The following is a 17947-nucleotide window of genomic DNA, read 5'->3' as shown; positions in this document are numbered from 1 at the left end:
GGAATTCCAGTACGTAGCAAATACGACGCGTGGAATTCCAATACGTAGCAAATACCACGCGTGGAATTCCAATACGTAGCAAATACCACGCGTGGAATTCCAATACGTAGCAAATACCACGCGTGGAATTCCAATACGTAGCAAATAGCAACGCGTGGAATTACAGCGCATGGAATTCCAATACATATTAAATCCAAAGCGTGTAATTACAAAGCACGACAATACAATGCATGGAATTACAAAGTATAGGCGATTAACGGTACAAAATATTTTCTACACGTCCCTTTTCATCCTTAAACGTGTTAATATGTCTTACTACCGACGTCCAAATTCACTGCTCGCAGTGAATAACCGCCAACGCGTTAATGGTCAGACAAGACTACTCGAAGATTAGAATTCGACACGCGTGGAGTTCATATCCCACACTCTTTTCCTAAATGAGAAAGTGAAACTTAAGGATATCAAACAACCACGTGTAAGACATTATTTGAGCGGAAATGAAATCTGTTTACTCGAAGTTTAAGAAATTTACGGACGAACTACTCTGACTACAATTTTCAATCTTATTTATCACTAATTTTCAATTTTATTTTATGAGATGTTCTTATTAATGAAAAATGACGTACTATGTACTATAAGAATTTAAATCTTGTCCAACAAATATATCTATATTGATTTAATGTAATTTTGTTCCATTTGATTGTCAATGTCACAGTTAATTAAGTAAAGTACATAAATAAATCAAGTAAAATTAAATATAATAACAATTGAAACTCCAGGCAGCAAAAATGGCGCATTATTCTCTCGAAAGTAGCTAAGAAAAAGAAACATGACATCGTGCAATCATTACACAAGTTATTTCAAGTTTTTTTTATGTCACTGTTATTCTGTGAATGATTATTTGGTTACATAATTTTATAACTGTACTTGCAGAAACGAATGTATGTATAACAGACATTCTCGAGCATTAAGAATTTCGAGTTAATATCTTCCCTCTCGCGTTGCAGATACAAAGACGATAAATTACTATGTGAAAAAATAATTCAGATAGACACGCGTGTCTCGACGGAATCGAACGGAGAGTAAAATAATTCTTCGTAAAGACACGGAAAAAACGTAGAATGGATATAAGGACGATGAACGAGCAGTCAAATTATTCGCAGCTGCGAAATTGAACGCCCAGTGTCAATATTTGATCATGTCCGTACACATATGACGATGTCTGGGTTCGAAAGTGAAATTAAAAATCCAACGTATACGCTGTTTCGATGCTGTTGAACCACGCTTTAACGAGTGTGCACAGCTTGTTTAGCTGGCTTTTTGGAATACGAAAAGAAGCTTCATCGATTTGCCCAAGAGAAACCTCATTAAACGACCAATACACGCCGGCCACGCGCCGTAATTCCACGCGATGTAATTCCACGCGTTGTAATTCCACGCGCTGTAATTCCACGCGCTGTAATTCCACGCGTTGTAATTCCATGCACTGTAATTCCACGCGCTGTAATTCCACGCGTTGTAATTCCACGCGTTGTAATTCCACGCGCTGTAACTCCACGCACTGTAATTCCACGCGTGATATTTGCTATATATTGAAATTCCATGCGTTGTAATTCCACGCGTAGTATTTGCTATGCATTGGAATTCCACGCGTAGTATTTGCTATGCATTGGAATTCCACGCGCTGTAATTCCACGCGTTGTAATTCCACGCGTTGTAATTCCACGCGCTGTAACTCCACGCACTGTAATTCCACGCGTGATATTTGCTATATATTGAAATTCCATGCGTTGTAATTCCACGCGTAGTATTTGCTATGCATTGGAATTCCACGCGTAGTATTTGCTATGCATTGGAATTCCACGCGCTGTAATTCCACGCGTTGTAATTCCACGCGTTGTAATTCCACGCGCTGTAACTCCACGCACTGTAATTCCACGCGTGATATTTGCTATATATTGAAATTCCATGCGTTGTAATTCCACGCGTAGTATTTGCTATGCATTGGAATTCCACGCGTAGTATTTGCTATGCATTGGAATTCCACGCGTTGTAATTCCACGCGATGTAATTTCACGCGTTGTAATTCCATGCGCCATAATTCCACGCGCTGTAATTCCACGCGTTGTAATTCCACGCACTGTAATTCCACGCGTAGTATTTGCTATGCATTGGAATTCCACGCGTAGTATTTGCTATGCATTGGAATTCCACGCGTTGTAATTCCACGCGTAGTATTTGCTATTGTATTGGAATTCCACGCGTTGTAATTCCACGCGTAGTATTTGCTATGTGTTGGAATTCCACGAGTTGTAATTCCACGCGCTGGAATTCCACGCACCATAATTCCACGCGCCGTAATTCTACGTGCCGTAATTCCACGCGATGAAAATCCACGCGCTGATATTCCATGTGCCGGAATTCCACGCGTGAGATTTGCTATGTATTGGAATTCCACGCGTTGTAGTTCCACGCGTAGTATTTGCTAGGTATTGGAATTCCACGCGCTGAAATTCCACGCGTGATATTTGCTACGTATTAGAACACTATCGATTTACCCAAAAGAAACCTCATTAGTAATAGCTAATCAAAAATCTTTAACAGGTTATTTAACCCTTTTATACCCAACTACCCTTTAAACACTTTTGTTTCGAAAATACGCGAAAAAGTGTGTAGAATATCAGAAATAAAATTGCAGCTTCAACACACAATACTACATACGTTTTACTACACACTGTTTTTGCAATCAACGTGTAAAAGTAACCTATCAAGTTGAACCCTCCAGGGTGGTTTTCACCTTTGACATAAAAGCTCTCTCACAACCCCCGGATCCTTTTAATCAAACAGTATCATAAAACTGTTAATAACTCTTCAAATAAAATAAATAAAATGTCAAAGCAATAACGGCCCCGTTTCCCAGACTTTTACAATCTTTTGTATCAATAAAAGTTGCATGCTTGATGGGTTTATGGCTTCCAGGAGAGGATGGTTTTCAATCGGTTATAAAGCAGATCCATAACGTTCATTACGTTGAATGAGCCTCGTTCTCGTATTCACGGACCACTGCAAACGGCAGGTCCGTTGCAGAACTGTGACAGGTGTTATCGCAGACCAGCTATTTAACCCTTTGACTGCGAAAGACTTATACTCTTACGTGACTGCTAATACGTGCACTTATCTCAATTTAGGGATACTTGAAATTTAAATATTACGTTTGGAAATTTTTATGGTTGAAAATTTGGCAATTTAGCGATATAGAAAATTGGTAATATAGGAAGTTGGAAATTCAGAACTTGAAAAATTAGAATTTGCGAATGTGTCAATTTTTAAATTGGGGACTTTGAGAGTTGAAATTCCACGCTCTGTAATTCCACGTTCTGTAATTCCACGCTCTGTAATTCCACCACGCTCTGTAATTCCACGCGTTGTAATTCCACGCACTGTAATTCCACGCGTGATATTTGCTATGCAATGGAATTCCACGCGTTGTAATTCCACGCGCTGTAATTTCACGCGTAGTATTTGCTATGTATTGGAGTTTCACGCTCTGTAATTCCACGCGTTGTAATTTCACGCGCTGGAATTCCACGTGCTGAAATTCCACGCGCTGGAATTCCACGCGCTAGAATTTCACGCGTGATATTTGCTATGTATTGGAATTCCACGCGTTGTAATTCCACGCGTTATAATTCCACGCGTTGTATTACATACGTAGTGGAATTCCACGCCTTGTATTTGCTATGTATTGGTATTCTACGCGTTGTAATTCCACCCGCTGTAATTCCACGCGTTGTAATTCCACGCGTTGTATTTGTTACATATTGGAATTGCACACGTTCTAACTACAGAATTTTGAACTTTGAAAATTTGGAAATTTAGAAGTCCCACACCCATAAATGGAACTCTAAATTTATAAATTGTTAAATTCCAAAATTACTAAATCAAATTTTAAAGATGTGAGAATATTTGAAAATTTCTCCCAACGTCTTAAATTTCTAACCCAAGATGTATTAACTAATACATCAAGTAATTGGAAGAGCCACACGGCCCGTTATAGCAAATCGATGTAAACTTCATACGCGGACGTTTTTACATTTCTGAATAGCGTGCAAGTAAGAAACTGCTTCCTTTCGTAAACGCTCGCAAGCACTCTGGAAACTTTCCGCGTTAAGCAATCCCGTTGCCGCTGTAGGAACGCCGTGGAAAACGGCGTGCAAAGGCGGCAATTGCGACAGAGCCTGTTTCGAGATTCGCTTAATCGCTGGGCCTTGAGGGCCTAGACCCAGTTACTCGAATTGCATTAGACGCTTCATTCGAATCGTCCTCCTATTAATGCGCGTAAACTGCTCAAACATTTTAACCCTTTGCTAACGAAGCGGTACTTAAGCTTCGCATTATATACCCTACTTTCCAATTCGGGTTAAATAATATCCATTTCACGATTCCACAAATTCGTAACTGACACACGAGTCTGTCATTACGTTTGTACGATGACTGTCAAAAGTAGCAAATTTGCGTAAAAAGAATTTTCTGTGAAAACTGTCTGTATGCATAAAAAAAGCGGATAAAAATTTGGGCGTGATAAAGAAACTTCGCTGACTCGTTGCATTTTAGAAAACTGACGGTGAATTTCTTTATTGCGTATATAAGAACTCCGTTTGCCTAATCGGTTGTTCAACGTGGACGCGCGATCGTGACACGGTCGTGATATTCTCTTAGAATGAATGACTTTATGCTATCGTGCAAATATAAGGGAAAAAACAAAGAACAAAGTATTCTTTTTGCTGGTTGAATTACAGAGAAGTGTTAGAACTACGAAAGAATTTGCAAAAGAAGACAGTATCGGTTGATCGCTTCACGGTGTGTAATAAGGTTAAGTTCGTAGGAGCGTGATGCGAAAACGCTCGAGCGCGAACGGGCTTGGCCGAAGTTTGCCGAAAGGAGCCGTGCGTTACCGATGTGCAAACCGCTGTACACGCGTTCGCGCGTAAACGACGTTTGACGTATCGCCCAGTGCACGTTTAAGATACTGAATAAGAGATAACGCAAAACTCGATAATAATGCGGTAATATTAACACGACGGTGATATTGTAAAAAAGATTCCGGACACTCGTAACGCACAGTGAAAGTGTTTGTACCGCGATAGAATTTAACTTTAAGGGGAACAATAATCTATTCTCGCAGTAGTAATTATTTGCATACCGGCGATATTTCGTCACAGATATAACGAGTCTGTTACCAGTCGTAAAATGCAAAAAGGATGGTCGACATACGTGTTAATGAATTTCTATCTCTATTTTCTCTTTTATCCATTCTAATCAATGCAAGATTTTTTATGTATAAACACTCAGGTGTACTCTAGGCTTCTCGTAAGAGAAATGGGACGTATAAGGAATTCTGGTATTTTAGTGGAAAGCTACACTTACTTTATCCGACAAAGGCCTACATCCGAGTATACAAATGTCCCATGATATTATGTTGCATAATTGAACATAGAAATCTACTCGAGTGCATACGCGCGCGCTTTCGATCTTTCACCTTCTGCATAAAAATCGCGACGATACCCGCATGCATCGCTTTCACGTCCAAAAAAATGAGCACCCATATCGTCGCCCAAATAAAAATCTGCTTGCGCAATAGTACGAAATTCTTCGCATTATTTACCTTCCACGTTAATGCACCTGATCTATCAACAAGGTTTCGCGAAGCTTTCGAAACGACGAGGCGTTCCGGTCCCGCCAATTTCTCGATCTATCGCGATATATAAAAGCTGCGCGCGCATCGCGTTCACGAGCATACGGAGGCAAATACGAAATACAGTGGATCAGAAATGTATTGACACGCTCTTTGAAACAACGTTTTTAAATTGGACCACATAATTTCACTTACTGCTACTTTCTTATTATTATTACTAGTGAATTTTTAAACTCTCATGAGCGATAATAACAAAAATAACGAAAAGCAAATGTTACAAATTTATTAAAAAAAAAATCGCACAATATTTGCGACATTATACGAAAACGAAGCGAAGAGTTAAAGAATGCGGGAATAATTTCGAGATCCACTGTAAAGTAGCACTGCGTAGAATTTCACAATGAAGTTAAAACTCACCCTCAAGCTTCATGCCGACTTCGAGGCACTTCTGAAAACGGCAGTAGGGACACCGCTTCCGTTGCGTCTTGTCGATGTGACAGGACCTCTCGGCAACACACGTGTAGACCTTTTTGTTTTGGACGGTGCGCTTGAAGAAACCCTTACAGGATTCGCAGGTGAGTAGCCCGTAGTGATAACCGGATACTTTGTCGCCGCACACGGGACAGAGTTCCTCGATGACGATGTCCTTGGTGTCGGGGAAGTCGGATGGGCAGGGTATCGAGCCAGTGACGACACCGACCCCGACCTGACCCAATCCAGGATGACAGAGGGTACCAGACGGTAACGAATAGGTGGTAGTTGGTATCGCGACATTGCCGCTTACCGTAGCGGAACTGCCGCCATTGCCAGTAGCGTTTCCGGCGCCGCTACCGCTACCGCCGCCGCCAGCAGCGGCGTTTCCCGCGGTGGGCCCACTGCCGCCCGCGGCGCCCGCACCACCGCCGGTGCCCGCGGTTCCACCGGTATAACCGCTGCCGCCGCTCTCGAGGGCCGTCGACGCGCCGCAGCTGCCCCCGGCGCCATTAGCGGCGCTATTGCCGCCGCCGCCACTGGCCCCGGTGCCGCTTCCGGCTCCTGTTGGCGAGAATAGACACGTGTACACCTTCTTGTTGCCGCAAGAGCCGATCTCGAGTGCCGAAGACGCGCCACAGCCACTGGTTCCTCCGTTGTTACCGCCGCCGCCGCCGCCACCACCGCCACCACCTCCGCCACCGCCGCCTCCTCCCCCACCGCCTGTCGGCGAAAACAGACACGTGTACACCTTTTTGCTGCTGCACGGCGAGTTGTTGCGCTTGAAAAACCCCTTGCAAGACTCGCACGTGAGCAGGCCGTATTGGTAACCCGACATTTTGTCGCCGCACATCGGGCACCGTTCCTCCAGGGCGGTCGAGTCGAAGAACACGGCATCGAAGCCCGATATACCACCCTGCGAGTGTACCTGACCGTGTACCGGCAAATGTTGTTGTTGTTGTTGTTGCTGCGGTTGCTGCTGCTGCTGCTGCTGCTGCGACTGCGACTGGTGGCACATCGTCGTGGGCGGACTGTGAGCGCAATTGCCGTAAGGCGAGGAACCGTATTGCGGTTGCTGTTGCTGCGCTTGTTGTTGCTGCTGTTGCTGTTGCTGGCCCGCACCGGCCGCACCTTGGGGACTGCCCTGAGGGCTTAGATGGAACGGCGACATATTCAGGGATATCAGGCCCGAATGCTGCTCCATCTCCAATAACATATCACCCTTGCGCAAGCACTGCACGGAGGAACGTGCTCGTGGCGTATCGGTTCATATATGAAGTGGCTGATAGTTCTCCCGGTTCTAGCCACCTTGGTTAACGATATATCGCCGATGGCGTTACGGGACGAGAAACGGCGGTTACGGGTTCCCCTTTTAGTTCCGACGCGTGAACAGCGCGCCTCGTGCGAGATCGTGGTACTTAAGGTACCACCGGTTGCGCTGGATGTCGACGACAACGACGACGATACGACAACGACGATGTTGAAAGCGTAAGCATGAAAGAAAACACACTTTGTTCCCTTGGCACGTACAATATCGATCACCAGTCACGTTTTTCTACGGTACACGTTCGCGAAGGTAACCATCGTCGCGCACCACCGCGGCAGATAAATCCTCTTCGACTCGTGTGCTACTACGTCCGAATCATGGTAAAACGACGATGTGTTTTTCGTGATGAAAAAAATTATGAACGGTTGTCACTGATGCACGGACTCGTTTCGTCGCGTTCTTGGTACGGTCGCGCAACAACGAACCACCACGTCCCTCGTTACTATCTTTCTCTGGTCGCGGGCACTGATAATCCAGCGTTACAACGTGACACCGAAACAACGATAAGCACACACGAGGTTGAACTGGTTGTCCACTGTACGAGGTGGACCGTCTTGATCGGAGAAAACAATCGGATCGTTGTTTCTCGCGACACGGGAATCGCCGGTAACGTTACGAGGTAATCACACATGCGCGTACGCGATACGAAGTTTAACCCACGGCGTTCACACAAAAACCAGCGACGCCGCGAATCGTCAAGTTAAATCGAACGCGCGCACACACTGTAATCCAAAAGTGTACCTCTAGACAACAGAGGGTACGTAAAGTCCGGTGAAAGAGCGAGGGAGAGAGAGATAAAGTGAGAAAAAGAAACAAAAAGAGGATCTTCCAGTTGTCCGAACGTACGACTTGACAGCTCGGCAATCTGCGTACGACTAGTTGTCTTCTCGCCTCGTTGCTTTCCCGAAGGGCCCGCCCCCTCCCCTCTGCCGCCCTACCGAAGACACATGGAGGTAGGCAGAGTCGGGAGACCGTCTCGTGAGACACGGTACACGTCACGTATATATCACAACGACGGTGGTGAACGCGAAAAAACACGGTCCGGGATGATGTCTTGTTTCGATCCACGCCCCGCTTGCCCGTTACCGATAAAAACACGCGTTGTCGCGGCGGTACACCACGCGCCGTCAACGGCGACCACCACTGCTTTTACACCGGATCGAAACGAACACGAGACGACACGACACGGCACGACACGACGCGACGCGGACGCGGCGCGGGTTCGACCGGCAGAAAATATACGCGCTTCACCGTGACACCGTCCGGAATAAAATAAAATTGGCAGAACTGGGAGAACGGCGAGAGGCGCGCACCGTCAGGCTCCTTTGGCGTTTCGGTGGGTATAGAGGAGAGGAGAGAACGAGCGCGCGTGTCCCTTTACCGACGGGCACGGGTCGAGTGCGAGAGAGAGAAGCACGTCGTATAACCAACACAGCGCACGGCATAAGTGAAAGTGATTCAGCAGCGCATGCCACCGCGCGCGGCCAGGTGCCCGACGGAGTAGTGGAGGTGCCTCCGAGTGCCCTGGATGGTGGGGGGGTAACACGCGGTCCGGGAGGAGAGGGAGTCGCGAGAGGAGGGACGGGAGGTATTGCCGTGGTCGAAGGGATCGAGGGAGGAGGGGAGAAGGAGGTTGCACAGCCGCTGGCGGGGATGACCTACTTACGGAACCAGGTCTATGTCGGCCGGAGAAGTATTGTCCTCGTACGCTCCCGCGCCGGTCTGCCGCCGTTTTGTCGACCGTATTTGTCGTCGGTGCTACCGGCGGATACCCCAACGCACGTGTACCTTACGGGTACCGTAAAACCGCACGAGATCCCATCCGATTTTCAACGAAAATTTAACCGATTTGTCCCGATAAATACGCGTCCGCGAGAAAGTCCGAGATCCGTTTAAAAATCGATCGAGCGAACCATCGAACGTGCACACGGCTGATCGTTGCGAAATACATGTACGCTTAGAACGATAGAACCAGATGTTCCCGCGGAAGGTCGCGAGGTATCGTTGACTTTGATGCAGCAGCACGGACGGTTTTGTTTTTTGTCGCGCGCGAGTAAAATCGAACGGACGGCGGAGAACAACTCTTGCTTTCAAAGAGCACAGGGGAACCAAACACAGAGTCGCGGTAAGCGGGCACAGGGCAGGCGCACAGGCCACATACAGGCCGTGGCTGGGTCAACAGTAACGCCGTTGGCACTCCCCAACAGTGCCAGTGCTTCTCTGTGTGTACGTCGCAGTAGATGTATGATGCGAAGCGGTGGGGAGACCCACTGACCCAGTTCGCTGAGAACATGACGCAGCCGCGACTCGCTCCCTCTCGTTGTATCTTTCTCTCTCTCGCTCCCTCCCTCTCGCCCTCGCCGTCTCGCACCCTCAGCGATCCACCTCGCGCATCCCACCCTCCCAACCTATCTTTTATCTCTCTCTCAGACCCTGCCCTTACCTCTTTACGTGTTCCGTCACCCTAAACGCGTGCGTGCTTTTTTTTCTTTTTTCTTTCTCTTTCTCCACCGTGGTGCTCTTTCTCAACCGTTTCTTTCTCTTTCTTGCCTTACCCCTGGCTCCCCCTTTTTTCTCTCCGTACCTCGCGCATATCGTCTTTACTCCGTCTCTCTTGTTCTAACGAACGCGAACAACGAATATCGTCTTTCTCTAATGCTACCTCACTCCCTCTCACTCTCTCTCTCTTTCTCTCTCCACTCCCCTGTCAGAGGTTTGCTTATACACTTCGAGCGTAATTGTCACGCTCTTTTCCGTCCAAGTAACCATGCTCGCCTGCCGTAATAGCGCATACATTTACGTACGCCCGTACCTATGTATATGCAAGTGCACACGCATGCACGCACGCGCATAACGTGTCATCGATGAATGCACGCGGCAACTATTGTAAGCGTGTTGCCGCCATCGTCGTTGTCGTCGTATCCAGTGCACCAGGTTTAGAGGTTAGGTGCCATCATATATAACAAAGCGCTATGATAGAATTTTTTTCAATTTTCCTCGATTATTTCGAGTAGCGCGTATCGATCGATCGTGCTCGAATCGCGATCGCAGCTTTTTTTATTTAACGCTTCTAATAAACTGTAAACAGACCAATAGTTGTAATCTTCCGTTGCTACATCCACTTTTTATTTCACCAATTAAATTACATTGCATCTAGCAGTTTGTTGTTATCGCGACAAATATATTCGAGCCACGGATTCTCGATTCGAACACAATGTTGCGCGTCTCTCTTACGTAACCACTTAAAAATACAGCATATCCACATTCGTATGCTCAATTACACGAAACAGTAAAAGCGAGAAAAATATGAAGAAGCGGTGGTACATCAAACGAAATGTATGCTGCGCGACAGAGAGATAAAAAAAAAGAAAGCCGCAAGAGGAATGTATAGCAGCGAAAGATAGCGAGAGACGTTGCTCGCGGATGAATGTTAATTACAAAGTTTAGCGAGAAAGCTTGTCTTGTTAATCAGCGATGCCAGTTGGGAAAAAAGTAAATCAAACTGGAAATAAGAACTGTTCAATTTCTTTCTGAAACTTCCTTCTACCTCGACCTCTTTATGCAACAAGTGAGTAGACGCACAGCCGCCCCCGGCAGGCTGACAGGGCACATTCTTAGGGCATTTTATTAAAATCACGTCAAGTATAATACGGCAACTAAATTGAGAAATTGTTCGAGGTTGCTAAAATTATCTAGACAACGTTCGAATTAGGATTTTTGTTGGAGAAGTTGAGTGAAAGGAGGGAAGATTTTCTACGAATTTTTATCGTCAATTTTGTTATATTGCTATGGGTGGCAATTCCAACGTATAGTAATTCGAATTTGTGATTATTCTAAGGGATAGCAATTATAATTCATGGTAATTACAATTCGTGACAATTCGAAACTGTGGCAATTCCAACGCATGATAATTTACACGTGTGGCAATTCCAACGAGTGACAATTCACACGCGTGGCGATTCCAATGCGAGACAATTCTAAATTGCTGCAATTCCAAGGGGTGACAATTCCGACGCGTTGCAATTCCAACGCGTGACTATTCCAAACTGTTGCAATTTCAACGCATTACAATTCCAACGCATGATAATTCCAACGTGCTGCAATTCCAACGCGTGGCAATTCCAATGCGCACCAATTCCAACGCGTGGCAATTCCAGTGCGTGGCAATTCCAACGCGTGGAAATTTCAACGCGTGGCAATTCCAACGCGTGGAAATTCCAGCGCGTGGCAATTCCAACGCGTGGAAATTCCAAGGCGTGACAATTTCAACGCGTGACAATTCCAACGAGTGGCAATTCCAGCGCGTGGCAATTTCAACGCGTGGCAATTCCAACGCGTGCAAATTCCAGCGCGTGGTAATTCCAACGCGTGGAAATTTCAGCGCGTGGCAACTCCAACGCGTGACAATTCCCGCGCGTGGCGATTCCAACCTGTGACAACTCCAAATTGACAATTCGAACTCAAAATAATTGCAGGATACCTCAAATTCAACTCATGGCAATTCCCACGCGTAGAAATTCCACTACATGGCACTTACAACTCCATGCAATTCCTGTGCACCGAACGCAATTAATCTAGTATAACTGGTATAATAGCAATATGGCGGTGATATAACGTACGATCATAAAAAAGTATAGTAGTGCATGGTACATCATTGGAACAGAGGTGTACACCTGTTTTGTTCCATTTACAGCAAATCGGAAACGTACCTGTACGATTTTATTGTACGCTATTGAAAAAGAATTGAGTTCGTAGTAGAGCGTGTTTCATTGCGTGTCACGTTCAATCACTATCGTTGTGACGATAAACGAAAAAAAAAAAGAGTGGATCAAACGAAAGGGAAAAGGGCCGTGCTTCGGGTATCCGAAAGGGCGGAAGAAGCAACGAAAGAAAGTGAAAGCTGTGACCCAGAAACTGTGGAAATGTAAATGGCGCACACCGACACGTTCGGGAATGATAAATCATTATACCAAAGGTTCTACAGTTTCGACACACGATTAGGCGGTGATTTCATTAGAACGGAGACTCTCTAATTTCGTAGGAAAAAACTGTCGGACTGTGTTAAATCGTGGGTACAAGTTTCTATAATTGAAATATAAATCATAGAAAAATATTTGTTCGTTAAGTGATATTCTGATTTGTAACTTTTTATGTCGGCGTTCTTTATTTTTATGTACCGTGTTGTGTAATAATTCCAATTGAAGAATTTGTAGCTGATAATTCCCTGTAATCGTTCTTTGCAACATGAGGACTCATAAAATACGCGATATGTATATCTACGCTACAGTGTTGAATAACTATAAAAATTGGATCTATACGTTACATCAATGGGTCGATTAATTTGTAACACTAGATGATCCGCTTTGGATCTATTTGGATATAAGTTGCTCACGTTGGATTTTTAACGCTATATCCTTTAAAATTATCCTAGAATGATTCTGAATTGAATGATTCAATTTAACTCCACAATTTGATATCCCACGGTCGATCTAGAAATGAAGCTTCGTATCTTCTTCGGCTGGAATTTATTCCATCGATAATACACAGCAGACGATAGTGGACGAACACGATAACGACAGTCGCAGCGACAAGGTTGTAAAAGTGCGAGTCCTTTACCCGTATAGCTTGAAATTATGTGACCATTATCGGCATTACGCTATTCTGGGTCAATTAGCATCACGCTGATCCTTTAAGCGTTCGTAGGCGAGCACAGAGTGTATTATTCCACAGACCATTATCTGAATGAACGAAAATTTTGAATCGATGTATTGGAATTCCACGCGTTGTAATTCCACGCGTCATATTTGCTATGTATTGGTATTCCACGCGTTGTAATTCCACGCGCTGGAATTCCACGCGTGATATTTGCTGCGTATTGAAATTCCACGCGCTGTAATTTCACACGTGATATTTGCTGTGTATTGGAATTCCACGCGTTGGAATTCCACGCGCTGGAATTCCATGCGTTGTAATTCCACGCGCTGGAATTCCATGCGTTGTAATTCCATGCGCTGGAAGTCCACGCGTTGTAATTCTAAGCGCTGGAATTCCACACGTTGTAATTCCAAACGCTGGAATTCCACGCGTGATATTTGCTACGTATTGAAATTCCACGCGCTGTAATTCCTCGCGTGATATTTGCTGTGTATTGGAATTCCACGCGTTGGAATTCCACGCGTTGGAATTCCATGCGTTGTAATTCCACGCGCTGGAATTCCATGCGTTGTAATTCCACGCGCTGGAAATCCACGCGTTGTAATTCCACGCGCTGGAAATCCACGCGTTGTAATTCCACGCGTTGTAATTCTAAGCGCTGGAATTCCACGCGTTGTAATTCCACGCGCTGGAAATCCACGCGTTGTAATTCCAAACGCTGGAATTCCACGCGTTGTAATTCCAAACGCTGGAATTCCACGCGTTGTAATTCCAAGCGCTGGAATTCCATGCGCTGGAATTCCTCGCGTGATATTTGCTATGTATTGGAATTACACGTGCTGTAATTCCTCGCGTGATATTTGCTATGTATTGGAATTACACGCGTTGTAATTCCACGCGCTGGAATTCCTCGCGTGATATTTGCTATGTATTGGAATTACACGCGCTGCAATTCCACGCGTTGTATATGCTATGTATTGGAAATCCACACATTGTAATTACACAATTCGAAACTTTGAAAATTTGGAAATTTGAAATTCCTAAAACCCCCAAACGAAACCCAATTAGCATCACGCTGATCCTTTAAGCGCTCGCAGGCGAGAGTATATTATTTCACAGACCATCTTAATGAACGAAAATCTTGAATCGATAAATTTACGAACTACATCGAGTTATTGCATATTTTAAATCTTGTGCAACCACAGAATTCTCTGTTTGCGTTACACCGTACGATTTCCTTCTTCTCGACGTGTTTCGCAAAAAATGCGGAAACAACGTAGCGTTTCTTCCTCGAACGCACGAAGAAAAACAGACGATCGTAAATGCAGAAAATATACATGCAACAATTCGGAGTTTGCACGAGTTATGGCAACCTACTAAAAGTACGAGACCCTATTTTTAAACGGACGACGTACAACAGTGTATTTCCTGCGGATTATACAGGTAAATGTATTCAGGACAGAAATGGGAGCAATTTTCCTTCGGCTAGATCGAAGATTATCGGGGTTAAAGATGGATCGTTAACACGCTGAATACCGTGGGGGTCACTGGTGATCGGCATTGCAAATTTAATGGAATGTAATTATATAATTGAAAGAAAAGAAAATTCTAATAAAACAGATATCTTTGTAGTCCAATGTCGACTTTAATTGACTATGACGTACGCGATGTGGGGTGCAGTTAGAACTCTTATAACTTTTTCAGTTTCTAATTTTAGTTTCTGGAGATATGGAGATTTTAGTGTTTCAGGTATTTGGGACTTAAGGACTGTAAAACTCTGAAACTTTGAAATATGGGAATTTTAGAATTTTTCTGAAGGTTTCATAGCTAGAGATTTTTGGACTTAGACCTAGCGGGGATGCAGTTGGGACATTTAGAATTTTTTAATTTTCTAATTCTGGTTTGTGAAGATATGGAGATTTTTGTATTTGGGGTATTTGGGACTTAAGGACTGTACAACTTTGGTATTTTGAGACGTAGGAATTTTAGAATTTTTCTGAAGGTTTCATAGCTTGAGATTTTTGGACTTAGACCTAGCGGGGGTGCAGTTGGGACTTTTAGAATTTTTTAATTTTCTAATTCTGGTTTGTGAATATTAGGGATTTTAATATTTAAGGTATTTGGGACTTAAGGACTTTACAACTATACAACGTTGAAACTTTGAAATATAGGAATTTTAGAATTTTTCTCAGCTTGAAATTTTGGGTCCGAGACCTAGCGAAGGTGCAGTTGGAATTCTTGCAATTTTTTAATTTTTAATTCTGGTTTCTAAGAATATGGAGATTTTAGTATTTGGGGTATTTGGGTTTTACTTAATTGAAAGTTTTGAAACTTGTGAAGAGGTTAGTTAGAAATCTGGAACTTGACCTGGGGATATCAACATTTTAGGACTTGAAATCCTAAGAATTTGGAGACTGGAGTCATGCATTACAAACGAATGTCTCGTGAAAAATGACGGTTTTCGAAACTGGGTCGGCCCATAAAAGTTTGGGAAGCCCTGACCTACAGTGTGAGTACCGTGCGTCGCCGACTGTCCGGATCCTTGGTATCCATAGGGGAGCATACTGAATACAACAAACTGAGTATCTTCCCATATTAAAACTATTGCTACCTTCATACCATCCTTGCACCTATGTTAATTTCCTAAGTCAAATTTAAATTAAAATAGCTACTTCCAATTATGAAAAACTGAAGCTGAAATTCTAAGTTGACTTGAAATACAAATTACAAAAAAAAATTAAAATTGAAATTGAAATTATACTTTTAGGGACTGAATTTGAAATCCTGAGTTGAACACTTCAAATACAAATTATAAAAAAAAAAAATTGAAATTGAAATTATACATTAAGAGACTGAAATTGAAATCCTGAGTTGAACACTTCAAATACAAATTTTAAAAAAAAATTAGAATTGAAATTATACATTAAGAGACTAAAATTGAAATCCTGAGTTGAACACTTCAAATACAAATTATAAAAAAAAAATTAGAATTGAAATTGCACATTAAGAGACTGAAATTGAAATTCTAAGTTGACTGCAAATACAAATTACGAAAAAAGAAATTAAAATTGAAATTATACATTAAGAGACTAAAATTGAAATTTTAAGTTGACTGCAAATACAAATTATAAAAAAAAATTAGAATTGAAATTATACATTAAGAGACTAAAATTGAAATTCTAAGTTGACTGCAAATACAAATTACGAAAAAAGAAATTAAAATTGAAATTATACATTAAGAGACTAAAATTGAAATTCTAAGTTGACTTCAAATACAAATTACGAAAAAAGAAATTAAAATTGAAATTATACATTAAGAGACTAAAATTGAAATTTTAAGTTGACTGCAAATACAAATTACGAAAAAAGAAATTAAAATTGAAATTATACATTAAGAGACTAAAATTGAAATTTTAAGTTGACTGCAAATACAAATTATAAAAAAAAATGAGAATTAAAATTAAGAGTTTGAAATTAATAAAAGATAGAAATAGAAATGATAAATGAAAAATTTCAAGTTGAAAGTGTGAATTAAAAAAAGGTTCTGAATAATGCAATTACAGCATACCGTGCAACAAACGTCCATTTTCATCGTGGTATTTAACACGTTAATAAGTAATATTAAGGCCAACTTTTATCCGTCGTCGAAAAAAAAATTCTATCTATATCGTCTTCTAGCGTGCGATTACTATCTCGGTGTTAGCTATGCAGGTATGGTATCTGTAACTCGTAATATTCGACGCAAAGAATATGAGACTGGTGTGATCTTTCTCTCTCTTTCTTGTCCGTGTGATGTGTCTCTCTTTCTCTCTCTGTCTCTCGCTCTTTTTGCTCTCTCTTACTCGACGAGCAACGTGTCTCGGTGTGTGAAGTGTGCCAAGGACCGCCCCACTCTGCAATCCCATTTTCGAAACTAAAAGTAAAATCTAACTCATTGTGCTGTTACACACACACGCGCGGATCGAGAGAGACTCTGTTACCGTAATACATATTTTTGTCATACCATCGGAACTGTCAAATTCGTTTAGGACGAGGGGGTTGTTGAAAATCTCCAATTTCTATGAAAGTGTTCAACCCCTTGGGGGTTGTGCTTCTTATATTAACATTGCATAGACAGAACTATATTTTTGAAGTCGAGCATTTAAAAGTCTTGTTAAAATTCTGGGGCACTTGTCGAAGTGCACAACCTACATTTATACATTCTTCGAATATGGGTTAAAGAAGATGTTAACTCTTTAGATGTTCATAATAAAAAAATTCTAAAAAAATCAAGCGTCAGTTAGAAAATAAGTTTTCTCGAAATTAAAGGATTACACTGAAGATTAGTACCGTAGCGACCTTCGGTAAAGATATTAAAAAACAAGGTATTAACACAGATATTGAAACAGTTACGTACGAGGCTCCATGTTTCTAGGGTTAACTAAGGAGGGCCTTCCTTTCGCGACTTATCATTCAGTGTTGTCCAGCGATCAGGAAAAGAAAAATAAGGATCATCGAAGAAGAAGTCGAAGAGAGAGAAAACGAGAGACTGTTTCATCCACGAAACGCGAACTGCCGTTTTGCAGGCCAGTTCGCACGTCCTTGACACACTTACCCACATGGGATATCGCGAGACCACGTGTAACAGTGTGTGCATTAACGTGCATGCGCACATGTGTCTACAAGTACACACAATCCTGTGCAAATGCACGCCTGTCTGGTGTGTGTCTGTACGTGTTACGACGCATCGCACACACGTCGGACACACGCACGTACACAGACGCGTCGGCGACGAAGATGCGAAATCGCGCGTGCGCGCA

At 43.0% G+C, this 17947-nt stretch overlaps 1 protein-coding gene across 7 annotated transcripts in view; it reads right to left on the bottom strand.

Annotated features, from left to right (window-relative positions):
- Positions 1-17947, bottom strand: part of ftz-f1 (ftz transcription factor 1) — a 90288-nt gene that overhangs the window by 20494 nt on the left and 51847 nt on the right. For 4 of the 7 annotated variants that reach the window (XM_076529829.1, XM_076529830.1, XM_076529832.1 and 1 more), the window contains one exon: positions 6113-6889. In XM_076529829.1, the coding sequence (XP_076385944.1) occupies positions 6113-6889 (777 nt within the window). Of the gene's footprint in view, positions 1-6112; positions 9849-17947 lie in introns of those variants that run through there. The other 3 variants (XM_076529828.1, XM_076529833.1, XM_076529827.1) reach the window with 3 other exon arrangements.

The sequence above is a fragment of the Megachile rotundata genome, chromosome 3, assembly GCF_050947335.1.
Source record: "Megachile rotundata isolate GNS110a chromosome 3, iyMegRotu1, whole genome shotgun sequence".
NCBI lineage: Eukaryota > Metazoa > Arthropoda > Insecta > Hymenoptera > Megachilidae > Megachile > Megachile rotundata.
This window is presented reverse-complemented; position numbering and strand designations above follow the sequence as displayed.